This window comes from Drosophila takahashii, chromosome 2L (genome assembly GCF_030179915.1).
Source record: "Drosophila takahashii strain IR98-3 E-12201 chromosome 2L, DtakHiC1v2, whole genome shotgun sequence".
In the NCBI taxonomy this organism is placed as follows: domain Eukaryota; kingdom Metazoa; phylum Arthropoda; class Insecta; order Diptera; family Drosophilidae; genus Drosophila; species Drosophila takahashii.
The window spans coordinates 30746252-30771680 of record NC_091678.1 but is presented as its reverse complement, the minus strand read 5'-3'; the positions used below and the strand labels follow the sequence as shown (position 1 = coordinate 30771680).

Here is a 25429-nt window from a genome sequence, read left to right as displayed (position 1 = left end):
ATGTTAAAATCAAATCTCAAAAATCTCTAAAAGTAATGATGGCAGTTTATGGTACATTGAATAACCTTTCATAATCTAAAACTAAAATCGCATTTAGTTTTATAAGACCAGAGATATCCTTTCTCAAAGTTACACTTTGATTCACATTTCATCAAGACAATCCAAATTTTACTTTTTCTTCATTTTTAAAAAAATATTAAACTAACAATCTTTAATGTACCAAAAAAAAAATGCCATTGTTTTCTTTTAAATGTTAACTAATTTTTCATTTAAAAACAAAAAATTAGAATTAATATATTATATTTTTAATAAATATTTTTTATACACCTTAAATTTAACCTGATTCTGAGAAATCTTTCAAGATTTCTCGGAAGAGCCGGGTTTCGCCGTTTTCATATTTTACTGAAAATTTCTCTGATATATAAACTTTCAAATGTGCAAAAATAGAGGTGCTGTTTTGTGCTTTTTTTGAGAAAAGTTAATAACAGTAACCTAACCTCAAAAATTAAAATTTTTCCAGAAATGGTTTTATTAGTATGTTTGCCTTTCTTGAGTATATTTTAAGGAAGTAAAACACTTTTACTAACTTTTAGGCAGCAGAGTTGGAATCTTTTGTTCCTTTACCTCTATCGTTTATAGTTATAGAGATATCTTCACATTTGTAAGCCAAAAAGATGCTCTTAGGGCCGGTTTCTCGAGTGCCGGCTAACATTTCTCGAACAGATAAAGTCCCTGCTAAGGCATTTTGACTTTCTCGAGCATAAATGTGAGAGCTAACTTTGACAGGGACTCGGAGTCCTTGTTAAGCGTTTTCGGCTCGATAGAATGACAGCTGATTTCCCAAAGCCAACTAAGAAAAAGAAACGAAATCACAGCTGACTTTTCCCTTGAAATATACCCAAACAGCTGATGAAATAATCGAAGCACGCAATTTTTTGCGCTTCACAGCATAATTCTGTACGTTAACAGCACTCTGTAATTGTTTCTCGTTCAGATAAATTAAAGCAGTCGAGAAAGCCGATTTGCTTTTACGAACAGTTTATCTGGTATTTAAGTTTTTCGGACAGATAGCTATCAGGGACTTGGACAGGGACTCGAGAAACCGGCCCTTACTCTTTTAGCTTTTGTGGGTGAATTAATTGACCAATCCGAATCAAATTTGGCTCTAAATGCATATAAAACAATTAGATAAAATGGAAAAAGACCTTTAAGGTTAACAGTCAGCCCAAATCGTGAGAATTGTTATTCGATTTTCAATACAATTTTTCGATAAAAAAATATGGCGCTGCAGTGTATCGATAAACACAAAGCTTCTTTGCGTTTTCTTCTCCTTCGGATGGTGACTTGTTGTTTTCGTGTACATTTTATAATTATACTTTTGGTTCAATGGATTCACATGTAAAAGGTATGTTATTTGTGTTAGTTAGTTGTGTTAGTTGTGTAGCCCACCTTCATGTGTTCCGTCACAGTGTTTAATGTTTTTAATGTGTACTAGTGAAATTCTACGTAGTTGAGTGAATTGTCGCAGGTTTGATTGTGTTTGTCAATGTACGTGTGTTACACGTTACACATTGTTAACCAAATTTTCCCGTTTTTTGGTATCATTCTTAAAAATATTAGCAGAAGACGCAAAAGTGCATTTCTTCTCTCATCTCGAGCTGTATAAAATCTGGAAAGAACAACGCCACTTGAGTGATTCAGAGCAGTTGGATTTGCTATTTAAATGCATACAGAGACGAGTAGATCCTAGCAGTGAATTAATCCCCGATTGTAAAACAAAAATCACACGATTCCTAAGAGAGCTACAGCTAAGGTGGAAAAAGTCACGCAGGTTAGCGCCCCAATTCCTGAAGGCCAATGATAATTGGCTAAACTCTTCAATTGTATTTAGAAGAGCTGCGCAAAAGAAACGAGGTCGCCAAGAAGTTGCTTTTGAAAGTTGTAACATTCGCTCAAAGTACAAAAAAACTATGGAATTAAGGAGCAACTCCTTACCTATGCTTTCATTTGCGACAGAAACGAAATTAAAAGAAGCTGGTAATGTGGAAGCTTCTAAGTTTGTTGCCGAGCTTGCGAATTCATCACCCACAAGATCCAAATCCTTACGAAAATTAGTAGACAATGCTAAAACTGTGACAAAAATTCCAAAAGAAAAGGCTTTAGCACTTTTTATAAATGCTAGTCTAACAAGACATCAATACAATCTTATTAGAGTTTCGGCCCCAGAAAGATTTCCGTCTTATACAACAATTCAACATGCCAAACGAGATTGCTACCCACTCGAAAACTCAATAAAAATTACTGAAATTTCAGCGGAGGTTACTCTACAAGGGCTTCTTGACCACACCTCTTTGAGGTTGGTATTACTGAATGAGCAAATGATCCCATCTTTATCAGATGAGGATTGCAAGCTCTTTCGTTTGTATAGCAAGTGGGGTTTTGATGGTAGCTCAAGTCATACACCATACAAGCAATCATTTGCTTCTCCTGATGCCTCAGATGCTAATGTACTTATAACATCACTTGCGCCCTTGAAATTATCAAGTCAGGGTCAAACAATCTGGCAAAACCCTCGACCTTCCTCTACTAGATTCTGTCGACCTTTAAAAATAAAAATTAAATTATCAAAGAAAATTCCGCTATTTCAAACAAGGAACATGAAAGAGTGATTAACGAAATTAAACACCTAAAAAGCTCATTTGTCGAGATCGGAGACAGAACCATAGAAGTTTCTCATGAAACAATCCTGTCAATAATAGATGGTAAAGTGTGTAAGATTGAGCATATGATTAAAGTTCCCACAAAAACCGAAAATTTACAATTTGGCCTATCAATTCTTCACGGCTGGATCCGTTTCTTTGAATGCCTTCTTCATCTATCCTACAAGTTGACAATTAAGAAGTGGCAAGTTAGGAACCCTGAAGTTAAAAAAATTGTTGCTAATAGAAAAGCTCAAATTCAAAAAGATTTTAGGAATCAGATGGGACTTATAGTGGATCAACCCAAGCCAGGTTGCGGTTTTTTAAAAACGCTGAACTTTCTGCTAAGATAACTAATATAGACTTACAACTGATTAAAAGAATGCATACTATATTGATTGCAGTGTCATCTGGCAAGGAAATAGATGTTATCAAGTTTCGTTTGTTTGCACATCAGACAGCTTATCTTTTTGTAGAGAAATACCCATGGTATTATATGCCTCCTACCTTGCATAAATTTTTTATTCATGGCCCAGAAATTATTGAGCACGCTTTGCTTCCAATTGGCCAACTTTCAGAAGAGGCGCAAGAAGCAAAAAACAAGGATTTTAAAAAATATCGGGAGCAATTTTCTCGAAAAATCAGTCGAGAAAAACAAAACGAAGACGTTTTTAAATGGCTACTCATAAGTTCTGATCAATAATAACCTCTATATCGGATTTACACAAGGAGAAAACCACTAAAATACCTAAAGAGGCTCTTGACTTATTGAAGACCTCAGAAGAAGATTCAGATACAGACGAAGGTGCAGATACGGACGAAGATGCAGATACGGACACAGATTGTTAAGACTGTTTAATAATTTTAGTGTTAATAAAGTATTATAAAAAAAACATACACAAAAAAAAACCGAAATTTTTGGGAAAAAAAACTTTTATTGCGCCTAAATATCAATCGAAAATGGTTGGACAACGTAAGAAATTTTTTTATTTAATATTTAAGATATTAACAATTACCTAAAATAATAATATAAAACAAATTTACTGCAAATGCATTGAGACACACGAAAATAACAGAATAACATAGTTTTCGTCTATTTTACTAAAATTAAAAATTTATTTTAAATACTAAAAAAAATATTTTTTTAGTAAATCCGGGTTTTATTTTATAAGTTATTATTTTTGGGCATCGTATCATGCTTGGTTGATTTGATTCGCACTTTTGGCCTCTGTTACCCCACTGTGCGACGTTAGAATAAAGAGTTCAATTTTGGTACTGCGACAAGACGGTTGTATTTGCTTCACTAACTTAACTATCCCCCCGACTCCCTAGTCTCATGTGGGTCAGGAAAACGCTCCTGCTCCATCAAACAATATGTATCTTCGGTTGTAGTAATCTAATTGACTTCGTGTCTTTTGCATTAATTCCTCTACAACCTCTTCTTTAAAAAAAAAAATTTTTTTTAATAAGTTTTTAATATCTTAAAAATAAAAACAAGTTAAGATTTAAAAAAAATTTTAAACGGGTTCCACACAAAAAAAAATTTTTTTTTTTATTTAACATATGGGCCGTTCTTTTACAAACCGAACAGATTTGGCCAAAAAAAAAATGTCACATTTTTGATTTGCCTGAAACTTTTTTTACACGTACTATTCGGAAAATAAGTAAACACGTGTATCAGGATTTGACCGAAAAAAAATTATTTTCCTAGTTAGAATTTTTTTAAGTGTGCCAAAAATTGTCATATTTAAAAAAGTACCCTCTCATTGAAAATCTGTATCTCCGGTTATATGAATCCAATTGACTTCATGTCTTTTGCATTAATTCCTCTAAAACCTCTCCTTTCAAAATAAAATTTCTTAAAAAAATTTATTTTTTAATTTCTTAAAAATAAAAACAAATTAAGATTTAAAAAAAATTTTTAACTATTGCCCCCACAAAAAAAATTTTTTTTTTATTTTAATACTAGCGACATATTGTTAGTTACAATCGGTTTTTGTAAAGAGTTGGAGCCACTTTTAGTTTTTAAAATATCGAATTTGTTTTAGCAAGGCCTCGGCTTTTTTCTATGAAAAAACGTCGCAGCAAGTAGATCTACTCTCTCACTCTTATCGGATCCTAATGGAATTTATGTTTTCTCATTGTTTACTAGTCCTTTAACAATTGTTAATGATTTAAAGTTAAGTTTTAAGTTTTTTGACAATTCTGAATGACAAAAAGTAAAAAGTCATTTTTTAATCAATTAAAAACTTACAACTATTTATTTAACCGTCTATTTAATAAACAATAATTTGAAATTTATTTTATTTATTATTTTTTTATATTATGTAATTTATAAAACATTTTAAAATATTGATTTTTAAATAAAAAAAAAAAAAATTTTAAATTTAATAATTTTTTATTTTTATTATATACATTTTTTTAAAAACTTAAAAAAAAATATTTAAAAATGTTTAATAGATTGCATAATATAAAAAAATAATAAATAAAATAAATTTAAAATTATTGTTTATTAAATAGACGGTTAAATAAATAGTTGTAAGTTTTTAATTGATTAAAAAATGACTTTTTACTTTTTGTCATTCAGAATTGTCAAAAAACTTAAAACTTAACTTTTAATCATTATCAATTGTTAAAGGACTAGTAAACAATGAGAAAACATAAATTCCATTAGGATCCGATAAGAGTGAGAGAGTAGATCTACTTGCTGCGACGTTTTTTCATAGAAAAAAGCCGAGGCCTTGCTAAAACAAATTCGATATTTTAAAAACTAAAAGTGGCTCCAACTTTTTACAAAAACCGATTGTAACTAACAATATGGCGCAAGTATTAAAATAAAAAAAAAATTTTTTTTTGTGGGGGCAATAGTTAAAACATTTTTTTAAATCTTAATTTGTTTTTATTTTTAAGAAATAAAAAAAAAAATTTTTTAAGAAATTTTATTTTGAAAGGAGTGGTTTTAGAGGAATTAATGCAAAAGACATGAAGTCAATTGGATTCATATAACCGGAGATACAGATTTTCAATGAGAGGGTACTTTTTCAAATTTGACAATTTTTGGCACACTTAAAAAAATTCTAACTAGGAAAATAATTTTTTTTTGGTCAAATCCTGATACACGTGTTTACTTATTTTCCGAATAGTACGTGTAAAAAAAGTTTCAGGCAAATCAAAAATGTGAGACAATAAAAGGTGTTCGGTTTGTAAAAGAACCGCCCATATGCGCCATATCGTTAGTTTCAATCGGTTTCAAAAGGTGGAGCCATGTTTAGTTTTTAAAATATCGAATTTGTTTTAACAAGGCCTCGGCTTTTTTCTATGAAAAAACGTCACAGCATGAAGGTCTACTCTCTCATTCTTATAGGATCCTTATGGAATTCATGTTTTCTCATCGTTTACTAGTCCTTTAAAAATTTTAAATGATTAAAAGTTAACTTTTAAGTGTTTTGACAATTTCTGAATGACAAAAAGTAAAAAGCAGGGAACGTAACTGTTATAAGTTTTATTTTAAAAATCACACTTTAACAGTTATTTTCTGATTTGTAAAGTAAAACTCAAAGAATAACTGTTATTTTTTGAGTTTTATAATAAAAGTTGACAAATAACAGTTATTCGTCGTGATCAAAAATAAAACTCAAACTTGATTTATGGCGATTTTGTGGGTAAAAAAAATTTTAAAAAAATATAGGTATAAAATATGCGCGGTTGCCTTTTTTAACAAATTTTTAGTAAGTTATATAAAGCACGGGTATCATGTTTTTTTTAACTATTTCATTTTTTCAAAAATGTCAAGGGAATAACTGTTATTCATAAAAATCAAAAAATAACAGTTATTTTTTGAGTTTTATTATAAAAATCAAAAAATAAAAATCATTACGGATTTGTAAACTACAATGGCTAATAAAAATTGTGGTGTATTTAAAAAATTTTTAGGACCCTTCTAAGTGCGTGATTTTTTTGTATGAAAAATTTACAATAACAGTTATTTTCGTTCCCTGGTAAAAAGTCATTTTGTAATCTATTAAAAACTTACAATTACACTATGCAGCATCAAAAATTTACCTCGATGGATACTATATTTTTGGATTTGTTACGAATTCCAAAGTTAAACTGCGTTTTCTAAAAAGTTCCCCGACGCAAGGATTCTTAGCAAAAGGACCTCAAAGTTCGAAAAATTCCGAAATTGGCCAACTTTCCAAAGCTCTCAGAGGCAAACGGATTCATGGTTTGGTTAGATGCTAAAGTTTTATAAAAGATACACTCTTTATCTTTCAAACCCCATACTTAGAATAATTATAGGATTTTTATTAAGGGAGAAACAAGTTTTAGAAAACATAGTCAAAAAACATAAAAGTATACAGCTGCGGTCAAAATAGTAGTAGTGTTGCCGTCATGTGTTTTTAAAAGTTTTTTGTTGTCACTTTTCTTATCCAATTAGTCTAATAGTACAATTATAATCAATACAATATCACCAGAAGAAGATGAATTACAACAACAAACTTTTAAAAACACAGGGCGGCAACACTACTACTATTTTGACCGCAGCTGTATGTTTTTAAGTTTTTTGACTATGTTTTCTGAAATCTATTTCTGCCTTAAAAAAAATTCTAAAAATATTCTAAGTATGGGGTTTGAAAGATAAAGAAGGTATCTTTTAAAAAACTTTAGCATCGAATCAATCCATGAATCCGTTTGCCTCTGAGAGCTCCGGAAAGTTGGCCAATTTCTGCATTTTTCGAACTTTGAGGTCCTTTTGCTAAGAATCCTTGCGTCGGGGAACTTTTTTGAAAACGCAGTTTATCCTGGGAATTCGTAACGAATCCAAAAATATAGCATCCATCGGGGTAAATTTAAAAAGCACTAAAAATGCTGCACAGTGTTATCTATTTAGCCGTCCATTTAATAAACAATAATTTTAAACTTATTTTATTTATTATTTTTTTGTATTATATAAATTATTAAACATTTTTAAATATTTATTTTTAAATTTTGTAAAAAAATTAATTAAATTTTATAATTTTTTATTTTTATTTAATAAATTTTTTTAAAAACTTTAAAAATAATTATTTAAAAATATAATAAAAGGTTTTAGAGGAATTTATGCAAAATATACGAAGTCAATCGGATTACTACAACCGGTGATACAGATTTTCAATAAGAGGGTACTTTTTCAAAATTTACGTTTATTGGCAAACTAAAAAAAATTAATTTTTTTTCGGTCAAATCCTGATATACGTGTTTACTTATTTTCCGAATAGTACACGTAAAAAAAGTTTCAGGCAAATCAAAAATGTGACCCAAGAAAAGGTGTTCGGTTTGTAAAAGAACCGCCCATATTATTATATAATTATAGCCGTTACTCGTAGAGTAAAAGGGTATATTGTATTCGTGCAAAAGTATGTAACAGGGAGAAGGAAGCGTTTCCGACCACATAAAGTATATATATTCTTGATCAGGATCACTAGCCGAGTCGAGCTAGCCATGTCCGTCTGTCCGTCTGTCCGTCTGTCTGTCCGTCTGTCCGTCTGTCTGTCTGTATGAACGCTGAGGTCTCAGAAACTATAAAAGCTAGAAGATTGGCATTTTGCATGCAGACCATTCGGACCATTCGTTAAAAAGTTATGCGTGATCAACAGACAGACAGACAGACAGACAGACAGACAGACAGGCAGACAGACAGACAGACAGACAGACAGACAGACAGACAGACAGACAGACAGACAGACAGACAGACAGACAGACAGACAGACAGACAGACAGACAGACAGACAGACAGACAGACAGACAGACAGACAGACAGACAGACAGACAGACAGACAGACAGACAGACAGACAGACAGACAGACAGACAGACAGACAGACAGACAGACAGACAGACAGACAGACAGACAGACAGACAGACAGACAGACAGACAGACAGACAGACAGACAGACAGACAGACAGACAGACAGACAGACAGACAGACAGACAGACAGACAGACAGACAGACAGACAGACAGACAGACAGACAGACAGACAGACAGACAGACAGACAGACAGACAGACAGACAGACAGACAGACAGACAGACAGACAGACAGACAGACAGACAGACAGACAGACAGACAGACAGACAGACAGACAGACAGACAGACAGACAGACAGACAGACAGACAGACAGACAGACAGACAGACAGACAGACAGACAGACAGACAGACAGACAGACAGACAGACAGACAGACAGACAGACAGACAGACAGACAGACAGACAGACAGACAGACAGACAGACAGACAGACAGACAGACAGACAGACAGACAGACAGACAGACAGACAGACAGACAGACAGACAGACAGACAGACAGACAGACAGACAGACAGACAGACAGACAGACAGACAGACAGACAGACAGACAGACAGACAGACAGACAGACAGACAGACAGACAGACAGACAGACAGACAGACAGACAGACAGACAGACAGACAGACAGACAGACAGACAGACAGACAGACAGACAGACAGACAGACAGACAGACAGACAGACAGACAGACAGACAGACAGACAGACAGACAGACAGACAGACAGACAGACAGACAGACAGACAGACAGACAGACAGACAGACAGACAGACAGACAGACAGACAGACAGACAGACAGACAGACAGACAGACAGACAGACAGACAGACAGACAGACAGACAGACAGACAGACAGACAGACAGACAGACAGACAGACAGACAGACAGACAGACAGACAGACAGACAGACAGACAGACAGACAGACAGACAGACAGACAGACAGACAGACAGACAGACAGACAGACAGACAGACAGACAGACAGACAGACAGACAGACAGACAGACAGACAGACAGACAGACAGACAGACAGACAGACAGACAGACAGACAGACAGACAGACAGACAGACAGACAGACAGACAGACAGACAGACAGACAGACAGACAGACAGACAGACAGACAGACAGACAGACAGACAGACAGACAGACAGACAGACAGACAGACAGACAGACAGACAGACAGACAGACAGACAGACAGACAGACATGGCTAGATCGACTCGGCTAGATCGACTCGGCTAGTGAGCCTGATCAAGAATATATATACTTTATGGGGTCGGAAGAATATAATATACCCTTTTACTCTACTAGTAACGGGTATAAAAATCGTCGTCGTAGTCGGACGTGTACTTTTTCGCTGCTCCATCTGATCGAACTTTACCCGTGTAAACTACATCGATTAATGCCGAATCCGGACATCTGACAATTTTTCGGTGATCTTTATCATACTGACAAGTTTTGATAGCTAAAAGACAGTGACTATATACGTAATTCAAATGATTACAATATAATCAGAAAACGTTTTGTGTTTTTGCTTTGTTGTTCTACTCTATTCTCGAGTTCTACACTGGTGTTGTTGTTAGTGCATTTGCTCTCTTATCGTTTCGGCGCGAGTACCACACGCGCGGAAAGCTTATCACTGACCAAACTGCAAGCTGCGCTTTCTACATCTACATCTAAATCTACGTTGTTTTCTACACGTATTTATTTGACAATTTTCTCAATTATTTCGCTATGTCTGCCTGCTGCATGAAACCTTGCCTTTTAAATGGCAAAATCACCTCCCGCCAACCCACAATTGGTTGCTGGCTGTGTAATAACATTGCTCACCCTAAATGTCCCGACCTTGGACACAGTGCTGGTCTAGTCGCAGACCGTACTAAATCCAATTCTGGCCTGGATTGGACCTGCCCCAGTTGCCATCATATTAAAGTCAATATTATGGCTTTCATAAGGCAAACTGATCTGGAGTACCAGTCCTTACTAGCTGGATTTAAGGACTTATTTAATAGGTTTGAAAAGGCTGAATCCGACTTTAAAGGCCGAATCCTGGCAGCTGCTTCCCACAATGCTGTCGCTACCTCGGATCACGTTCCCGTTGCTGCCGATTCTGGACCGGACACCGGAGCATCTTCTTGTCTGCAATCCACGGCTCATTCATCTACTGCTTCTACTGCTGTCAGCTCTGGTTATGTTCCAACACTGGAATCCTACCGCTTGGCTACCAGTAATGCCTCTACTGTTGTTACTGACGGCTGCGCGGCAGACGCCTCCCCTGGACTTACACCTACCGCGGCCTCCTTTGGACCGCCCGATCCCATCGCACCTGCTGATCTACATCCCGTCAACTTTGACCAGGCATCTACGTCGCATGCTGCTGCAGTTGGCTCTGGCATAATTTTGACGCCTGCTAATACGAACACGAGCCCATCACAGTCAACCTTATGTGGAGTAGCGCAAAGGGTTCCCATGCCCTTATCGGGCGTTGCACAAAAAAAACTAATTTTTGTCTCCCGCCTTAATCCTGGCGCTTCTGAAGATGACGTCAAAAACTACCTGAGCAGCAAACTGAATGTTTCTCGATCCGTACTTACCGTCTTGAAGTTCAAGTTTAAGCAGAGACGTGAGATATCTTCGTTTAAAATTGGACTTCCTGAGGAACATCTTGATAAGGTTCTAGATGTTTCTATATGGCCTGAACATGTAATTGTTCACGAATATGTACACAAGTACAATCCTCGGGTTCACGGGCCTCAGATTCCTTCAACCAATGCTTCAAAAAACTAAATAATTCTTTTTCTCTACACTACCAGAACGTTCGCAGTTTATTGGGCAAACTTAGTAAACTGCACGTGAACAGTGTCTCCTTTAATGCCAATGTGATTGCTTTTACCGAAACGTGGCTTAATTCTTCTGTGTCTGACTGCGAAATCTTTGCTGGTAATTATGTTATCTATAGATGTGACCGCTCAGTGCGTCTTGGCGGTGGTATTCTCATTGCCGTCAAGTCCAATCTTGTCTCTCAACGTATTCCGATAATTGGTACGGATAGTACATTAGAGTTTGTCGCTGTTCGGATTAAGCTTCATGATTATTTTGTTTTCGTATCATGCTCATACATTCCTCCCCGGTCTGATATTAGCCTCTACCTCCGACACTTGGATCAAATACAGAGTATTCATACTACCCTTGGCGATAACGATCATCTTATTGTTATGGGTGACTTTAATCTCCCCGCCCTTTCTTGGATGCCCTCAACTGATTCAAGTGCTCTTGTGCCTACCACAGCGCATGAGTTTGTACACGGTCTTATTGATCTTTCATTAAATCAACTGAACTCAGTCATTAACTGCTCTAGCAAAGTTTTAGACCTTATTTTTGCCTCGGAGTTCGCAAATGCATATGTAACTCGAATTAGCCCTCTCTCCAATCCTGAAGATGCGTATCATCCCACACTTGAGGTTACTTTAGAAGCATCAGCTCCTTTACTGTCATGTCCCGATATCGAACCAGCAACTTTTCGCTGTTTTCGAAGAGCTAAATTTGCTGAAATGAATAGGCATTTATCCCAACTCGATTGGTCTTTTATGGATTCAAATGATAATCCCTCACATATTGTAGAACAGTTTTATAGCTTACTATATTTAGCCTTCGATAAGTTCGTTCCTTCATTTCCCACTGGAAACGCGTCTCATAAGCCTCCGTGGTTCTCTCGTCGACTCTCTTTCCTTAAAAACACCATGTCTAGACTTTTTAAGAAATATAAGAGAACTGGGCTGCAAGTTGACCATTCTAGGTATCTAATTGCTCGTTCCAATTTTTTAGTCCACAATTCCGATTGTTACAACAGTTACCTAAACCGTTGCAGAATCGAATTCCAAGACAATCCCAAGCAGTTCTTCGCATTTGTTAATTCGAAACGAAAATCGCAACTATTTCCATCATGCCTTCATCTTGATACAATATCCGCCTCTAGCGACTCCGATATTGCGAACTTATTCGCACAATTCTTCCAGTCCACGTACTCTTCTTTTAGTTACGATAACACCTCTTCCTACCCATACCCTCTTCCTCATTCCAACTGCTTTTTCACTCCCCTAATTAGTGAGGACGATGTTTTACAAAATTTGAACACAATCAAGACGTCTTTCTCTTCTGGCCCTGATCTTGTACCGAGCTGTATCTTAAAAAAATGTGCTGATGCCTTGGGCAAACCGCTATCTAAACTGTTTCAAATATCCCTCCTTCATTCATTTTTCCCTGAAGTTTGGAAGGAATCTTTTATCATTCCACTTTATAAAAAGGGAAGCAAGTCGGACATTAAAAACTACCGTGGTATTGCAAAACTAAGCGCAATTCCCAAGTTTTTCGAACAGCTTATTACCGCTCAGCTACAGCACCAATGCAGCTCAGTAATGTCCCCAACTCAGCATGGCTTTATGAAACGAAGATCAACGACTACAAATCTTCTTGAGTTTACTTCAGTCATCAGAAGCGCTTTTAAAAATGATAATCAAACCGATGTTATTTTTACGGACTTCAGTAAAGCCTTCGATTCCGTGAACCATCAGTTATTATTGAAAAAATTAACACTATTAGGATTCCCGATCACGTTGACTAAGTGGATCTCAGCCTACCTGACGAACCGAACTCAAAGAATTGCTTTTAAAAGCACAGTCTCAAACCTTGTTCACGTGACCTCTGGTGTTCCGCAAGGGAGCCACCTTGGACCCTTACTGTTTGGAATTTTCATTAATGACTTGCCCCAAGTTGTTCTCTCTGCTCATGTTATGATGTATGCTGACGACGTAAAACTCTGTTTGCTGTTATCGAATCCCGATTCCCAGGCACTTTTGCAAGCTGATCTGAACAATCTGAATTCATGGTGCATCCAAAATTTGTTGTTTTTTGAACAATTCTAAATGTAACTTTATGTCCTTTTATCGGAAGAAGCTTCTCCTAACTACATATTCTATTGGGTCGAATGAACTTGAACGCATAAATTCCGTTACAGACCTTGGAGTGTTATTCAACCACAACTTAAATTTCTCTAATCACATTGGTATCATAGTTAGTAAAGCAAAAGGCGTTTTTGCCTTTGTTAAGCGTTGGTCGAAGGAATTTGAGGACCCCTTCACCACAAAACATTTATACATTTCCTTGGTTCGTCCAATTCTTGAATACTGCTCGTGTGTTTGGTCACCCCAATATACCATTTATCAGGACCTTATCGAGTCGGTACAGAAACAGTTCCTTTTGTTTGCTCTACGTGGTTTAAACTGGGAAACACATCGACACCTGCCATCGTACATGGATAGACTACGTCTACGTAACCTGCCCTCCCTCAAGGATCGTCGAACGTGCCATGGTGTTATGTTCCTGCACAAATTAATTACTGGACTTGTAAATTCAAGCTACCTTCTTGGTCAAATCCGTTTCTCCATTCCTGTAAGGTCTACTCGGCACTTTCGACCAATTGCCCTCGATATTTATAAAACTAACTTTGAGTTACATGATATAGCAATATCGTTCGCTGCCGCTGTTAGACGTGCTTTATATCGCTCTATCTTCAAACAAAGTTTTCTCCGTGAAATATCTGTGCATTTTGACCAGAATTTCAGCGAACTGTTGGTGACATTGTGAATTTTAACAATCTGAACAAACCGGATCGTTTTAAATAAAGACAGTGACTTTTTATTTCGCAAAACTACTTTGTGAAAAAGTTCCCTATCCGCTTTGCCGCCCCGCTAGAATTGTTGTTGCTCGTGCTTTAGCTCTCCTATCGCTCTTGTGCATTACGCTTGTTGTTGTTGGTGTAATTACTCTCCGGTCATCTGCTGCTGAACAATCACACGCACTTGATTTTTGGAGCTTAAACAAAAAGCTTTACCTGCGCTCTTCGCTTTTTGTTTTGATCGGTTCTTCGCCGCGATTTTTAAAACAATTACTAAATCAATTTATATATCAAAACAAACGAAATGAGTTCATGCTGTGCCGCTTCCTGCTCTTATGGCAACAAAATAACTTCCCGTCAAACTTCGGTTTGCTGCTGGATTTGTGACAACTTGGCACATCCTATCTGCGTGGAGCTAGGGCGGACAAGTGGCCCAATTGTGGACAAGCTTAGGTCACGGGTTGGCCTTAATTGGACTTGTCCAAACTGCAGGCATATAGAGGTTGATATGAAAACATTCATGCGTCAAACCCACCTGGAGTTCCAAGCCCTGTCGACTGGGTTCCTCGAGCTTCAAGATAAATTCCGCTCTGCTGAATCACACTTTAAAAACCTGAAAATGCTAAGTGTCACCCAATCTTACTCTTTGCCTAATAATACCTTAAATGTTCCACAGTCTTCCGCCTCAATGCAACTGAGCCCTATTACAAGAGCACTTATGGACTTCAATCAAGCCTCCCCCACTCTTACCACTTCCTCCCTGCCGGAAGGTGGTGCAGCTGATGAAGACCACATATCTTCAGATAACTCGACAACTGTACCAACAGTTGCCCCGGCGACGGCCCTGGTTTCTCTTCCTCTGCATTTACCTAGTGGACTGCATCTTGGCTCTGTTGCCAACGAAGACCAGGCATCTACGTCGCACGCCGCGGCACCAACAGACGCTTTGTTGGCCACCGCCCGGTCGTCTGCTATTTCCGATAATATGGACGTAGCCAATTCTACTTGTACCACCAATGCCACACATTCGGCGACTGTACGAATCAACTGTGGATCAATCATATCTGGTGTCGCGCCAAGGATATCTGCGCCCATAGTTGGCGTTGCACCCAAAAGGTTCATTTTCGTCTCCCGTCTGAATCCTGGGGCTTCGGAGAACGACGTTAAGACCCACCTAAGTAGCAAACTGAATATTTCTAGCACCGAAATTACTGTCTCAAAGTTCAGTTTTAAGCAAAGACGCGAAATATCGTCGTTTAAGATTGGAATTTCTGACACTCTAATTGATAAAGTCCTTGATATAGCAATCTGGCCGGAGCATGCCATCGTTCACGAGTATGTTAACAAATCAAATTCTCGAGTTCGTGGGCCTCAAACCCCTTCGGCCAGGGTTCCAAAAAACTAATTGAGTCATTCTCCCTACACTATCAGAATGTACGTAGTTTACTGGGTAAACTCAGTAAACTGCACGTCAATAGTGTCTCCTTTGACGCCAATGTGATTGCCTTTACTGAAACGTGGCTTAATTCCTCTGTGTCTGACTGCGAAATATTTGCGGGCAACTATGTCATCTATAGACGAGATCGTACAGTGCGTCTGGGCGGCGGTGTTCTTATTGCCGTCAAGTCCGATCTGGTTTCAGAATTAATTCCGATAATCGACTCCGAAAGCACTTTAGAATTTGTTGCTGTTCGTATTAACGTTCATGACTATTTTGTTTACGTCTCATGCTCGTATATTCCACCTCGGTCCGACATTAATGTATATCTGCAGCACGTTGCTCATATTCAGAGTATTCACTCCACCCTCGGCAATAACGACCATCTTATTGTTATGGGCGACTTTAACCTACCTTCCATATCCTGGATGTCATCACCTGACTCAAATGTTCTTGTTCCCTCTTTACCTCACGAGTTGGTACACGGCCTTATCGACCTCTCATTGGGACAATTGAACTCTATTCAGAACTCCTCGAATAAAATCTTGGACCTTATTTTTGCGTCTGAGTTCGCCAATGCCTACGTTTCTAGAATTGACCCGCTCGTTAGTCCTGAAGACAATTATCACCCTACACTTGAGGTCATTCTGGAAGCCTCGGCTCCTTTATTACCTGGTCCTGAAATCGAACCAGCATCTTTTCGCTGCTTTCGAAAGGCCAACTTTACTGATATGAATCTTTATTTATCCGAAGTAGATTGGTCTTTTATGGACTTAAACAAAGAACCTCTTAACATTGTTAAACAGTTCTACGGCATTCTCGGCACGGTTTTCAATTTGTATGTGCCTTCATTCCCCTCACCTGATGTTTCTTATAAGCCTCCTTGGTTTTCTCGTAGACTCTCTTACTTAAAAAACTGCAAGTCCAGACTTTTTAAGAAATTTAAGAGGACAGGGATGCAAGTAGACTATTCGAGATACCTTGCTGCGCGATCTGAATTCATAACTCACAATTCCCAATGCTACAAGAATTACCTTGATCGTTGCAGAACTGAGTTTCATGATAACCCCAAACAGTTCTATGCATTTGTTAACTCCAAACGCAAGTCTCAACAATTTCCATGCTGCCTTCATCTGGATTCCGTTTCTGCTTTTAATGATGCCGATATTGCCAATTTATTTGCAAATTTTTTCCAGTCCACGTATTCATCCACAAGCTACGATAATACCTCAGCGTATCCCTTTTCACTACCGCACTCTAATGGTATGTTTATGCCTATAATAAGCGTAGATGATGTTTTTCAAAATCTGCAAAGAATCAAGTCATCCTTCTCTTCTGGTCCCGATCTTGTACCAAGCTGCGTTTTAAAATATTGTGCTAGCGCATTGTGTGGGCCACTGTCAAAACTATTTCAGTTATCCCTGCAGCACTCCTTTTTTCCAGAAGTTTGGAAGGAATCTTTTATAATTCCGCTTCATAAAAAGGGAAGTAAATCCAACATTAATAACTACCGAGGGATCGCAAAACTTAGTGCGATTCCCAAATTCTTCGAACAATTAATTACTGCTCAGCTTCAGCACCAGTGTAGTTCAATAATGTCCCCAACACAGCACGGCTTTATGAAACGTAGATCAACGTCAACCAACCTTCTAGAGTTTATTACAGTTATTAGGAATGCGTTTAAAACTAACACCCAAACTGATGTAATTTTTACAGATTTCAGTAAGGCTTTCGATTCGGTGAACCATCAGTTACTGTTAAAAAAACTTTCGCTTCTGGGATTCCCGATCTCGTTGACGAAGTGGATTTCTTCATACTTATTAAACCGGACGCAGAGAGTATTATTTAAAAATTCTATGTCAGACCTTGTCCATGTGACTTCTGGCGTTCCTCAAGGGAGTCACCTTGGACCACTTCTGTTTGGAATCTTTATAAATGACTTGCCTCAAGTAATTCTCTCTTCCCACGTGATGATGTACGCCGATGACGTAAAACTTTGCATGCCCTTAACAAACGTTGATTCTCACGTACTCCTGCAAGCGGACTTGTGCAATCTGCAATCATGGTGCCTCCAGAACCTGCTGTTCTTAAATAATTCTAAATGCAGCTTCATGTCTTTTTATCGGAAGAGGCTTTTCCTCTTTAATTATTCCATCGGGATGAACGATCTTGAACGCATTAATTCCGTAACAGATCTTGGAGTTTTATTTAGCCACAACCTAAACTTTACCAATCACATCGGCATCATTGTCAGTAAAGCAAAAGGGGTTTTTGCCTTTGTAAAGCGCTGGTCTAAAGAATTTGAGGATCCCTACACCACAAAGCACCTTTACATTTCTCTTGTGCGACCTATTCTTGAATACTGCTCGTGCGTATGGTCACCTCAATATGCTAAATATCAGGACCTAATCGAATCGGTACAGAAACAGTTCCTTTTGTTTGCTTTACGTGGGTTAAACTGGGATCCACAACGTCACCTGCCATCCTACGTCGATAGACTGCGTCTTCTGAACCTGCCCTCGCTAATGGATCGTCGGACCTGCCACGGAGTGATGTTCCTCCACAAGTTGATCACTGGACTTATAAATTCTAGCTTCTTACTCGGCCAAATACGGTTTTCGATCCCCGTAAGAGCATCCCGCTACTTTCGGCCTATTGCTCTTGAAATTTGCAAATCGAATTTCGAAGCGCACGATCCTTTTCGAGTTTTGTGTACTCAATATAATGAATTGTATTTTTTGTTGTTTGTTGAATGTTCCGTGGACTTTAATGTAAGAAATATTTTTAATCACCTATCCTTGCCTCTGCCCACTTGATGTGAGTCGGAGCATATCATTAAAAAAAACTCCTTTACTCGGGCGGAGGTAGGAGTTAGGTTTATATTGGCAGATATTTGCTAATTTTTTGGAAATAAATAAATAAATAAATAAATGATCCATTTCGCGTTTTATGTTCGCAATATAATGAACTGTATTTTTTGATATTCTCGGAATGCTCTGTTAATTTAATTGTAACAAACATCCTAACTTATCTGTCCCTGCCCCCTTCCACTTGATGTGAGTAGGGTACTATGTTTATGTTGGCAGATATTTGCTAACTTTAAATAAATAAATAAATAAATAAATAAAATATTGAAAGTATACATACATACATTAAATAAATCTACTCGTAATAGCTTTATTGGTTAAAATTGCCTTTTGCTAATAAATTATAAGTTAAACTAACATTTTGCTAAATAAATTTAAGCCAAAGTTTAAAAATTGTACCGCTTTCAGATTTTAAAAAATACATCCGGCGTTTTAAGAAGATTAACGCTCTTCTTCATCAATATGACTGACAGGATGTCCTACCCCATTGTCTCATCCAAAGACTGGGTCAAATTTGCGCGGTTCGTCCCACCCTCTCCGTTTGTTTTATATCATCGACTCTGAACCGAACTAGCCGCCGACGAGTTCGATGAGAAAGCCGACTGAAGGCTGGTCATGGAGCCCTTGTAATTAGCCGAGCTTAGCACCTCGAAGAAGACATTTAGTTGAGCCCCCAAAGGACTAAACCAGTGCATTAAATAACTGTCGTTGTGGTGCATCACGTGTGATCCCTGCACGCTTTCTTTGTGACGGCAAATAAGTGTGAGCTCCTCCCGGAAGTAGTTGACGCCTTCAACGAAGTCCTGAAGATCAAAGTACGAGACGGCAGAATCTACAGGAGAAAGTCAGAGATTGATTTATATTATATATATAAATATTTCGACGTATAATAAACGCGCATTACATAGCAGTTTAAAAGTCATCGATTAATCGTTATTCACCATCTTTTATTTTTTAAGTCATGAATAAATAGTTACATGTCTCTTTTATACGGTCGTTTTGGAAAATTCAATCTAACTCAACCACACGAGGAGGTGGGCGCATTCAAAATTTTAAAGTCACAGCAAAGTTTAAAAATCTTCATTTGTGAACAGCGTTTAAAAATTAAATAAAAATATTTTCTTCCACAATGCATTTTTTATCCAAAGAGACCTTATGTCCCTAATTTTTAGGACACTCATCAGGTTTTTGTGAGTTGTTTTGTAATTTTTAAAATTGTTTTTCTTACTTCCTTCACAGTGACGATTCACAAACAGTGCCCAAACCTGTTACAATTTTAAATATCATAATTCTAAACGATCTAAGTAGTTTTGCTTTGAGTATAAGCACATGAGCGTAGCCTACTAATCTTTGGGGGCTGAAATGCCTGAAGTGTAATCCCCCTCCAGCTTTTAGCTTACGCCCATGTATAAATATTTTTAAAGCAAGGGTCACTTGTGCTCAAAAATAGTTATGAGTTACGTAAAATAGTGGCAGAGTTGGGCACTATTTGTGAATCGTCACTGTGAAGAAAGTAAGAAAAACAATTTTAAAAATTCCAAAACAATTCACGAAAACCTGATGAGTGTCCTAAAAATTAAGAACATAAGGTGTCTTTGGATCAAAAATGCATTGCAGAAGAAAATATTTTTATTTAATTTTTAAATGCTGTTCACAAATGAAGATTTTTAAACTTTGTTGTGTCTTTAAAATTTTTAATGCGCCCACCTCCTCGTGTGGTTGAGTTAGATTTAATTTCCCAAAACGACCGTATAAAAGAGACATGTAACTATTTAATTCCGAAAAGATAACCAATGCTTCAAAAAACTAAATAATTCTTTTTCTCTACACTACCAGAACGTTCGCAGTTTATTGGGCAAACTTAGTAAACTGCACGTGAACAGTGTCTCCTTTAATGCCAATGTGATTGCTTTTACCGAAACGTGGCTTAATTCTTCTGTGTCTGACTGCGAAATCTTTGCTGGTAATTATGTTATCTATAGATGTGACCGCTCAGTGCGTCTTGGCGGTGGTATTCTCATTGCCGTCAAGTCCAATCTTGTCTCTCAACGTATTCCGATAATTGGTACGGATAGTACATTAGAGTTTGTCGCTGTTCGGATTAAGCTTCATGATTATTTTGTTTTCGTATCATGCTCATACATTCCTCCCCGGTCTGATATTAGCCTCTACCTCCGACACTTGGATCAAATACAGAGTATTCATACTACCCTTGGCGATAACGATCATCTTATTGTTATGGGTGACTTTAATCTCCCCGCCCTTTCTTGGATGCCCTCAACTGATTCAAGTGCTCTTGTGCCTACCACAGCGCATGAGTTTGTACACGGTCTTATTGATCTTTCATTAAATCAACTGAACTCAGTCATTAACTGCTCTAGCAAAGTTTTAGACCTTATTTTTGCCTCGGAGTTCGCAAATGCATATGTAACTCGAATTAGCCCTCTCTCCAATCCTGAAGATGCGTATCATCCCACACTTGAGGTTACTTTAGAAGCATCAGCTCCTTTACTGTCATGTCCCGATATCGAACCAGCAACTTTTCGCTGTTTTCGAAGAGCTAAATTTGCTGAAATGAATAGGCATTTATCCCAACTCGATTGGTCTTTTATGGATTCAAATGATAATCCCTCACATATTGTAGAACAGTTTTATAGCTTACTATATTTAGCCTTCGATAAGTTCGTTCCTTCATTTCCCACTGGAAACGCGTCTCATAAGCCTCCGTGGTTCTCTCGTCGACTCTCTTTCCTTAAAAACACCATGTCTAGACTTTTTAAGAAATATAAGAGAACTGGGCTGCAAGTTGACCATTCTAGGTATCTAATTGCTCGTTCCAATTTTTTAGTCCACAATTCCGATTGTTACAACAGTTACCTAAACCGTTGCAGAATCGAATTCCAAGACAATCCCAAGCAGTTCTTCGCATTTGTTAATTCGAAACGAAAATCGCAACTATTTCCATCATGCCTTCATCTTGATACAATATCCGCCTCTAGCGACTCCGATATTGCGAACTTATTCGCACAATTCTTCCAGTCCACGTACTCTTCTTTTAGTTACGATAACACCTCTTCCTACCCATACCCTCTTCCTCATTCCAACTGCTTTTTCACTCCCCTAATTAGTGAGGACGATGTTTTACAAAATTTGCACACAATCAAGACGTCTTTCTCTTCTGGCCCTGATCTTGTACCGAGCTGTATCTTAAAAAAATGTGCTGATGCCTTGGGCAAACCGCTATCTAAACTGTTTCAAATATCCCTCCTTCATTCATTTTTCCCTGAAGTTTGGAAGGAATCTTTTATCATTCCACTTCATAAAAAGGGAAGCAAGTCGGACATTAAAAACTACCGTGGTATTGCAAAACTAAGCGCAATTCCCAAGTTTTTCGAACAGCTTATTACCGCTCAGCTACAGCACCAATGCAGCTCAGTAATGTCCCCAACTCAGCATGGCTTTATGAAACGAAGATCAACGACTACAAATCTTCTTGAGTTTACTTCAGTCATCAGAAGCGCTTTTAAAAATGATAATCAAACCGATGTTATTTTTACGGACTTCAGTAAAGCCTTCGATTCCGTGAACCATCAGTTATTATTGAAAAAATTAACACTATTAGGATTCCCGATCACGTTGACTAAGTGGATCTCAGCCTACCTGACGAACCGAACTCAAAGAATTGCTTTTAAAAGCACAGTCTCAAACCTTGTTCACGTGACCTCTGGTGTTCCGCAAGGGAGCCACCTTGGACCCTTACTGTTTGGAATTTTCATTAATGACTTGCCCCAAGTTGTTCTCTCTGCTCATGTTATGATGTATGCTGACGACGTAAAACTCTGTTTGCCGTTATCGAATCCCGATTCCCAGGCACTTTTGCAAGCTGATCTGAACAATCTGAATTCATGGTGCATCCAAAATTTGTTGTTTTTGAACAATTCTAAATGTAACTTTATGTCCTTTTATCGGAAGAAGCTTCTCCTAACTACATATTCTATTGGGTCGAATGAACTTGAACGCATAAATTCCGTTACAGACCTTGGAGTGTTATTCAACCACAACTTAAATTTCTCTAATCACATTGGTATCATAGTTAGTAAAGCAAAAGGCGTTTTTGCCTTTGTTAAGCGTTGGTCGAAGGAATTTGAGGACCCCTTCACCACAAAACATTTATACATTTCCTTGGTTCGTCCAATTCTTGAATACTGCTCGTGTGTTTGGTCACCCCAATATACCATTTATCAGGACCTTATCGAGTCGGTACAGAAACAGTTCCTTTTGTTTGCTCTACGTGGTTTAAACTGGGAAACACATCGACACCTGCCATCGTACATGGATAGACTACGTCTACGTAACCTGCCCTCCCTCAAGGATCGTCGAACGTGCCATGGTGTTATGTTCCTGCACAAATTAATTACTGGACTTGTAAATTCAAGCTACCTTCTTGGTCAAATCCGTTTCTCCATTCCTGTAAGGTCTACTCGGCACTTTCGACCAATTGCCCTCGATATTTATAAAACTAACTTTGAGTTACATGATCCATTTCGCGTTTTATGTTCGCAATATAATGAACTGTATTTTTTGATATTCTCGGAATGCTCTGTTAATTTAATTGTAACAAACATCCTAACTTATCTGTCCCTGCCCCCTTCCACTTGATGTGAGTAGGGTACTATGTTTATGTTGGCAGATATTTGCTAACTTTAAATAAATAAATAAATAAATAAAATATTGAAAGTATACATACATACATTAAATAAATCTACTCGTAATAGCTTTATTGGTTAAAATTGCCTTTTGCTAATAAATTATAAGTTAAACTAACATTTTGCTAAATAAATTTAAGCCAAAGTTTAAAAATTGTACCGCTTTCAGATTTTAAAAAATACATCCGGCGTTTTAAGAAGATTAACGCTCTTCTTCATCAATATGACTGACAGGATGTCCTACCCCATTGTCTCATCCAAAGACTGGGTCAAATTTGCGCGGTTCGTCCCACCCTCTCCGTTTGTTTTATATCATCGACTCTGAACCGAACTAGCCGCCGACGAGTTCGATGAGAAAGCCGACTGAAGGCTGGTCATGGAGCCCTTGTAATTAGCCGAGCTTAGCACCTCGAAGAAGACATTTAGTTGAGCCCCCAAAGGACTAAACCAGTGCATTAAATAACTGTCGTTGTGGTGCATCACGTGTGATCCCTGCACGCTTTCTTTGTGACGGCAAATAAGTGTGGGCTCCTCCCGGAAGTAGTTGACGCCTTCAACGAAGTCCTGAAGATCAAAGTACGAGACGGCAGAATCTACAGGAGAAAGTCAGAGATTGATATATAAAGATTTATATATATAAATATTTCGACGTATAATAAACGCGCATTACATAGCAGTTTAAAAGTCATCGATTAATCGTTATTCACCATCTTTTATTTTTAAGTCATGAAGTAACAGTTATTTCAGACTTTTAAATTAAAAGTCAGAGAATAAGGTATTTAAATCAGTTCTTCAAAAACCGTGAATTCTTAAGAAGAGGAGCTGATTGTGTAGATACTTTCCCTACTTAGCTATATTCTTATAGTTCGTTTGATATTTTAATCGATTATTCAATAGTAGCGAATTCTTAAGAAGAAGAATCTTTAGATTATGTGGACTAACTAAAGATATCAAAAAGTAGTGCTACATTGTTTAATGTTTAATGATACCATTTAACGGGATGCAGAAGCAAATTTCAAGCTTTTTTCCAGAGGTGGTACATGGGACTATGCAAAAAAAAAACGCCAAATATCGGCACAGAAAAGCCGTGGCGTCCAAGTTAGTTTTATTTCTGAGCGAAAAAAATAAAAATCAACAAAAATCATTTTTTTTTAGTTTTATTTTTTCCGATCAGAAATAATGATTATTTTTGATTTTTATTTTGATTGTTTTTTAGGAATATTATAAAAAACACAAAAATAAAAATCATGGTGAAAATGGATAGATTAACCAAAAAGGAGTGGTCAACCAATATTGGTAATCTTTTCGGAAATAAATAGTTACATGTCTCTTTTATACGGTCGTTTTGGAAAATTCAATCTAACTCAACCACACGAGGAGGTGGGCGCATTCAAAATTTTAAAGTCACAGCAAAGTTTAAAAATCTTCATTTGTGAACAGCGTTTAAAAATTAAATAAAAATATTTTCTTCCACAATGCATTTTTTATCCAAAGAGACCTTATGTCCCTAATTTTTAGGACACTCATCAGGTTTTTGTGAGTTGTTTTGTAATTTTTAAAATTGTTTTTCTTACTTCCTTCACAGTGACGATTCACAAACAGTGCCCAAACCTGTTACAATTTTAAATATCATAATTCTAAACGATCTAAGTAGTTTTGCTTTGAGTATAAGCACATGAGCGTAGCCTACTAATCTTTGGGGGCTGAAATGCCTGAAGTGTAATCCCCCTCCAGCTTTTAGCTTACGCCCATGTATAAATATTTTTAAAGCAAGGGTCACTTGTGCTCAAAAATAGTTATGAGTTACGTAAAATAGTGGCAGAGTTGGGCACTATTTGTGAATCGTCACTGTGAAGAAAGTAAGAAAAACAATTTTAAAAATTCCAAAACAATTCACGAAAACCTGATGAGTGTCCTAAAAATTAAGAACATAAGGTGTCTTTGGATCAAAAATGCATTGCAGAAGAAAATATTTTTATTTAATTTTTAAATGCTGTTCACAAATGAAGATTTTTAAACTTTGTTGTGTCTTTAAAATTTTTAATGCGCCCACCTCCTCGTGTGGTTGAGTTAGATTTAATTTCCCAAAACGACCGTATAAAAGAGACATGTAACTATTTAATTCCGAAAAGATTACCAAAATTGGTTGACCACTCTGAAGATATATCCCAAAAGACGAATAAAATTAGTGATTTTCTTAAATGA

At 37.2% G+C, this 25429-nt stretch overlaps 1 protein-coding gene across 3 annotated transcripts in view; it reads right to left on the bottom strand.

Moving 5' to 3' along the window:
* Positions 1 to 23266: 23266 nt before the first annotated feature.
* The window catches only part of LOC108054185 (protein real-time), a 64920-nt gene continuing 62757 nt past the window's right edge, over positions 23267 to 25429 (bottom strand). For 2 of the 3 annotated variants that reach the window (XM_044393450.2, XM_070212544.1), the window contains one exon: positions 23267 to 23817. In XM_044393450.2, the coding sequence (XP_044249385.1) occupies positions 23537 to 23817 (281 nt within the window). In that variant the 3' untranslated portion in view covers positions 23267 to 23536. The remainder of the gene's footprint in view (positions 23818 to 25429) is intronic. The other variant, XM_044393452.2, reaches the window with a different exon arrangement.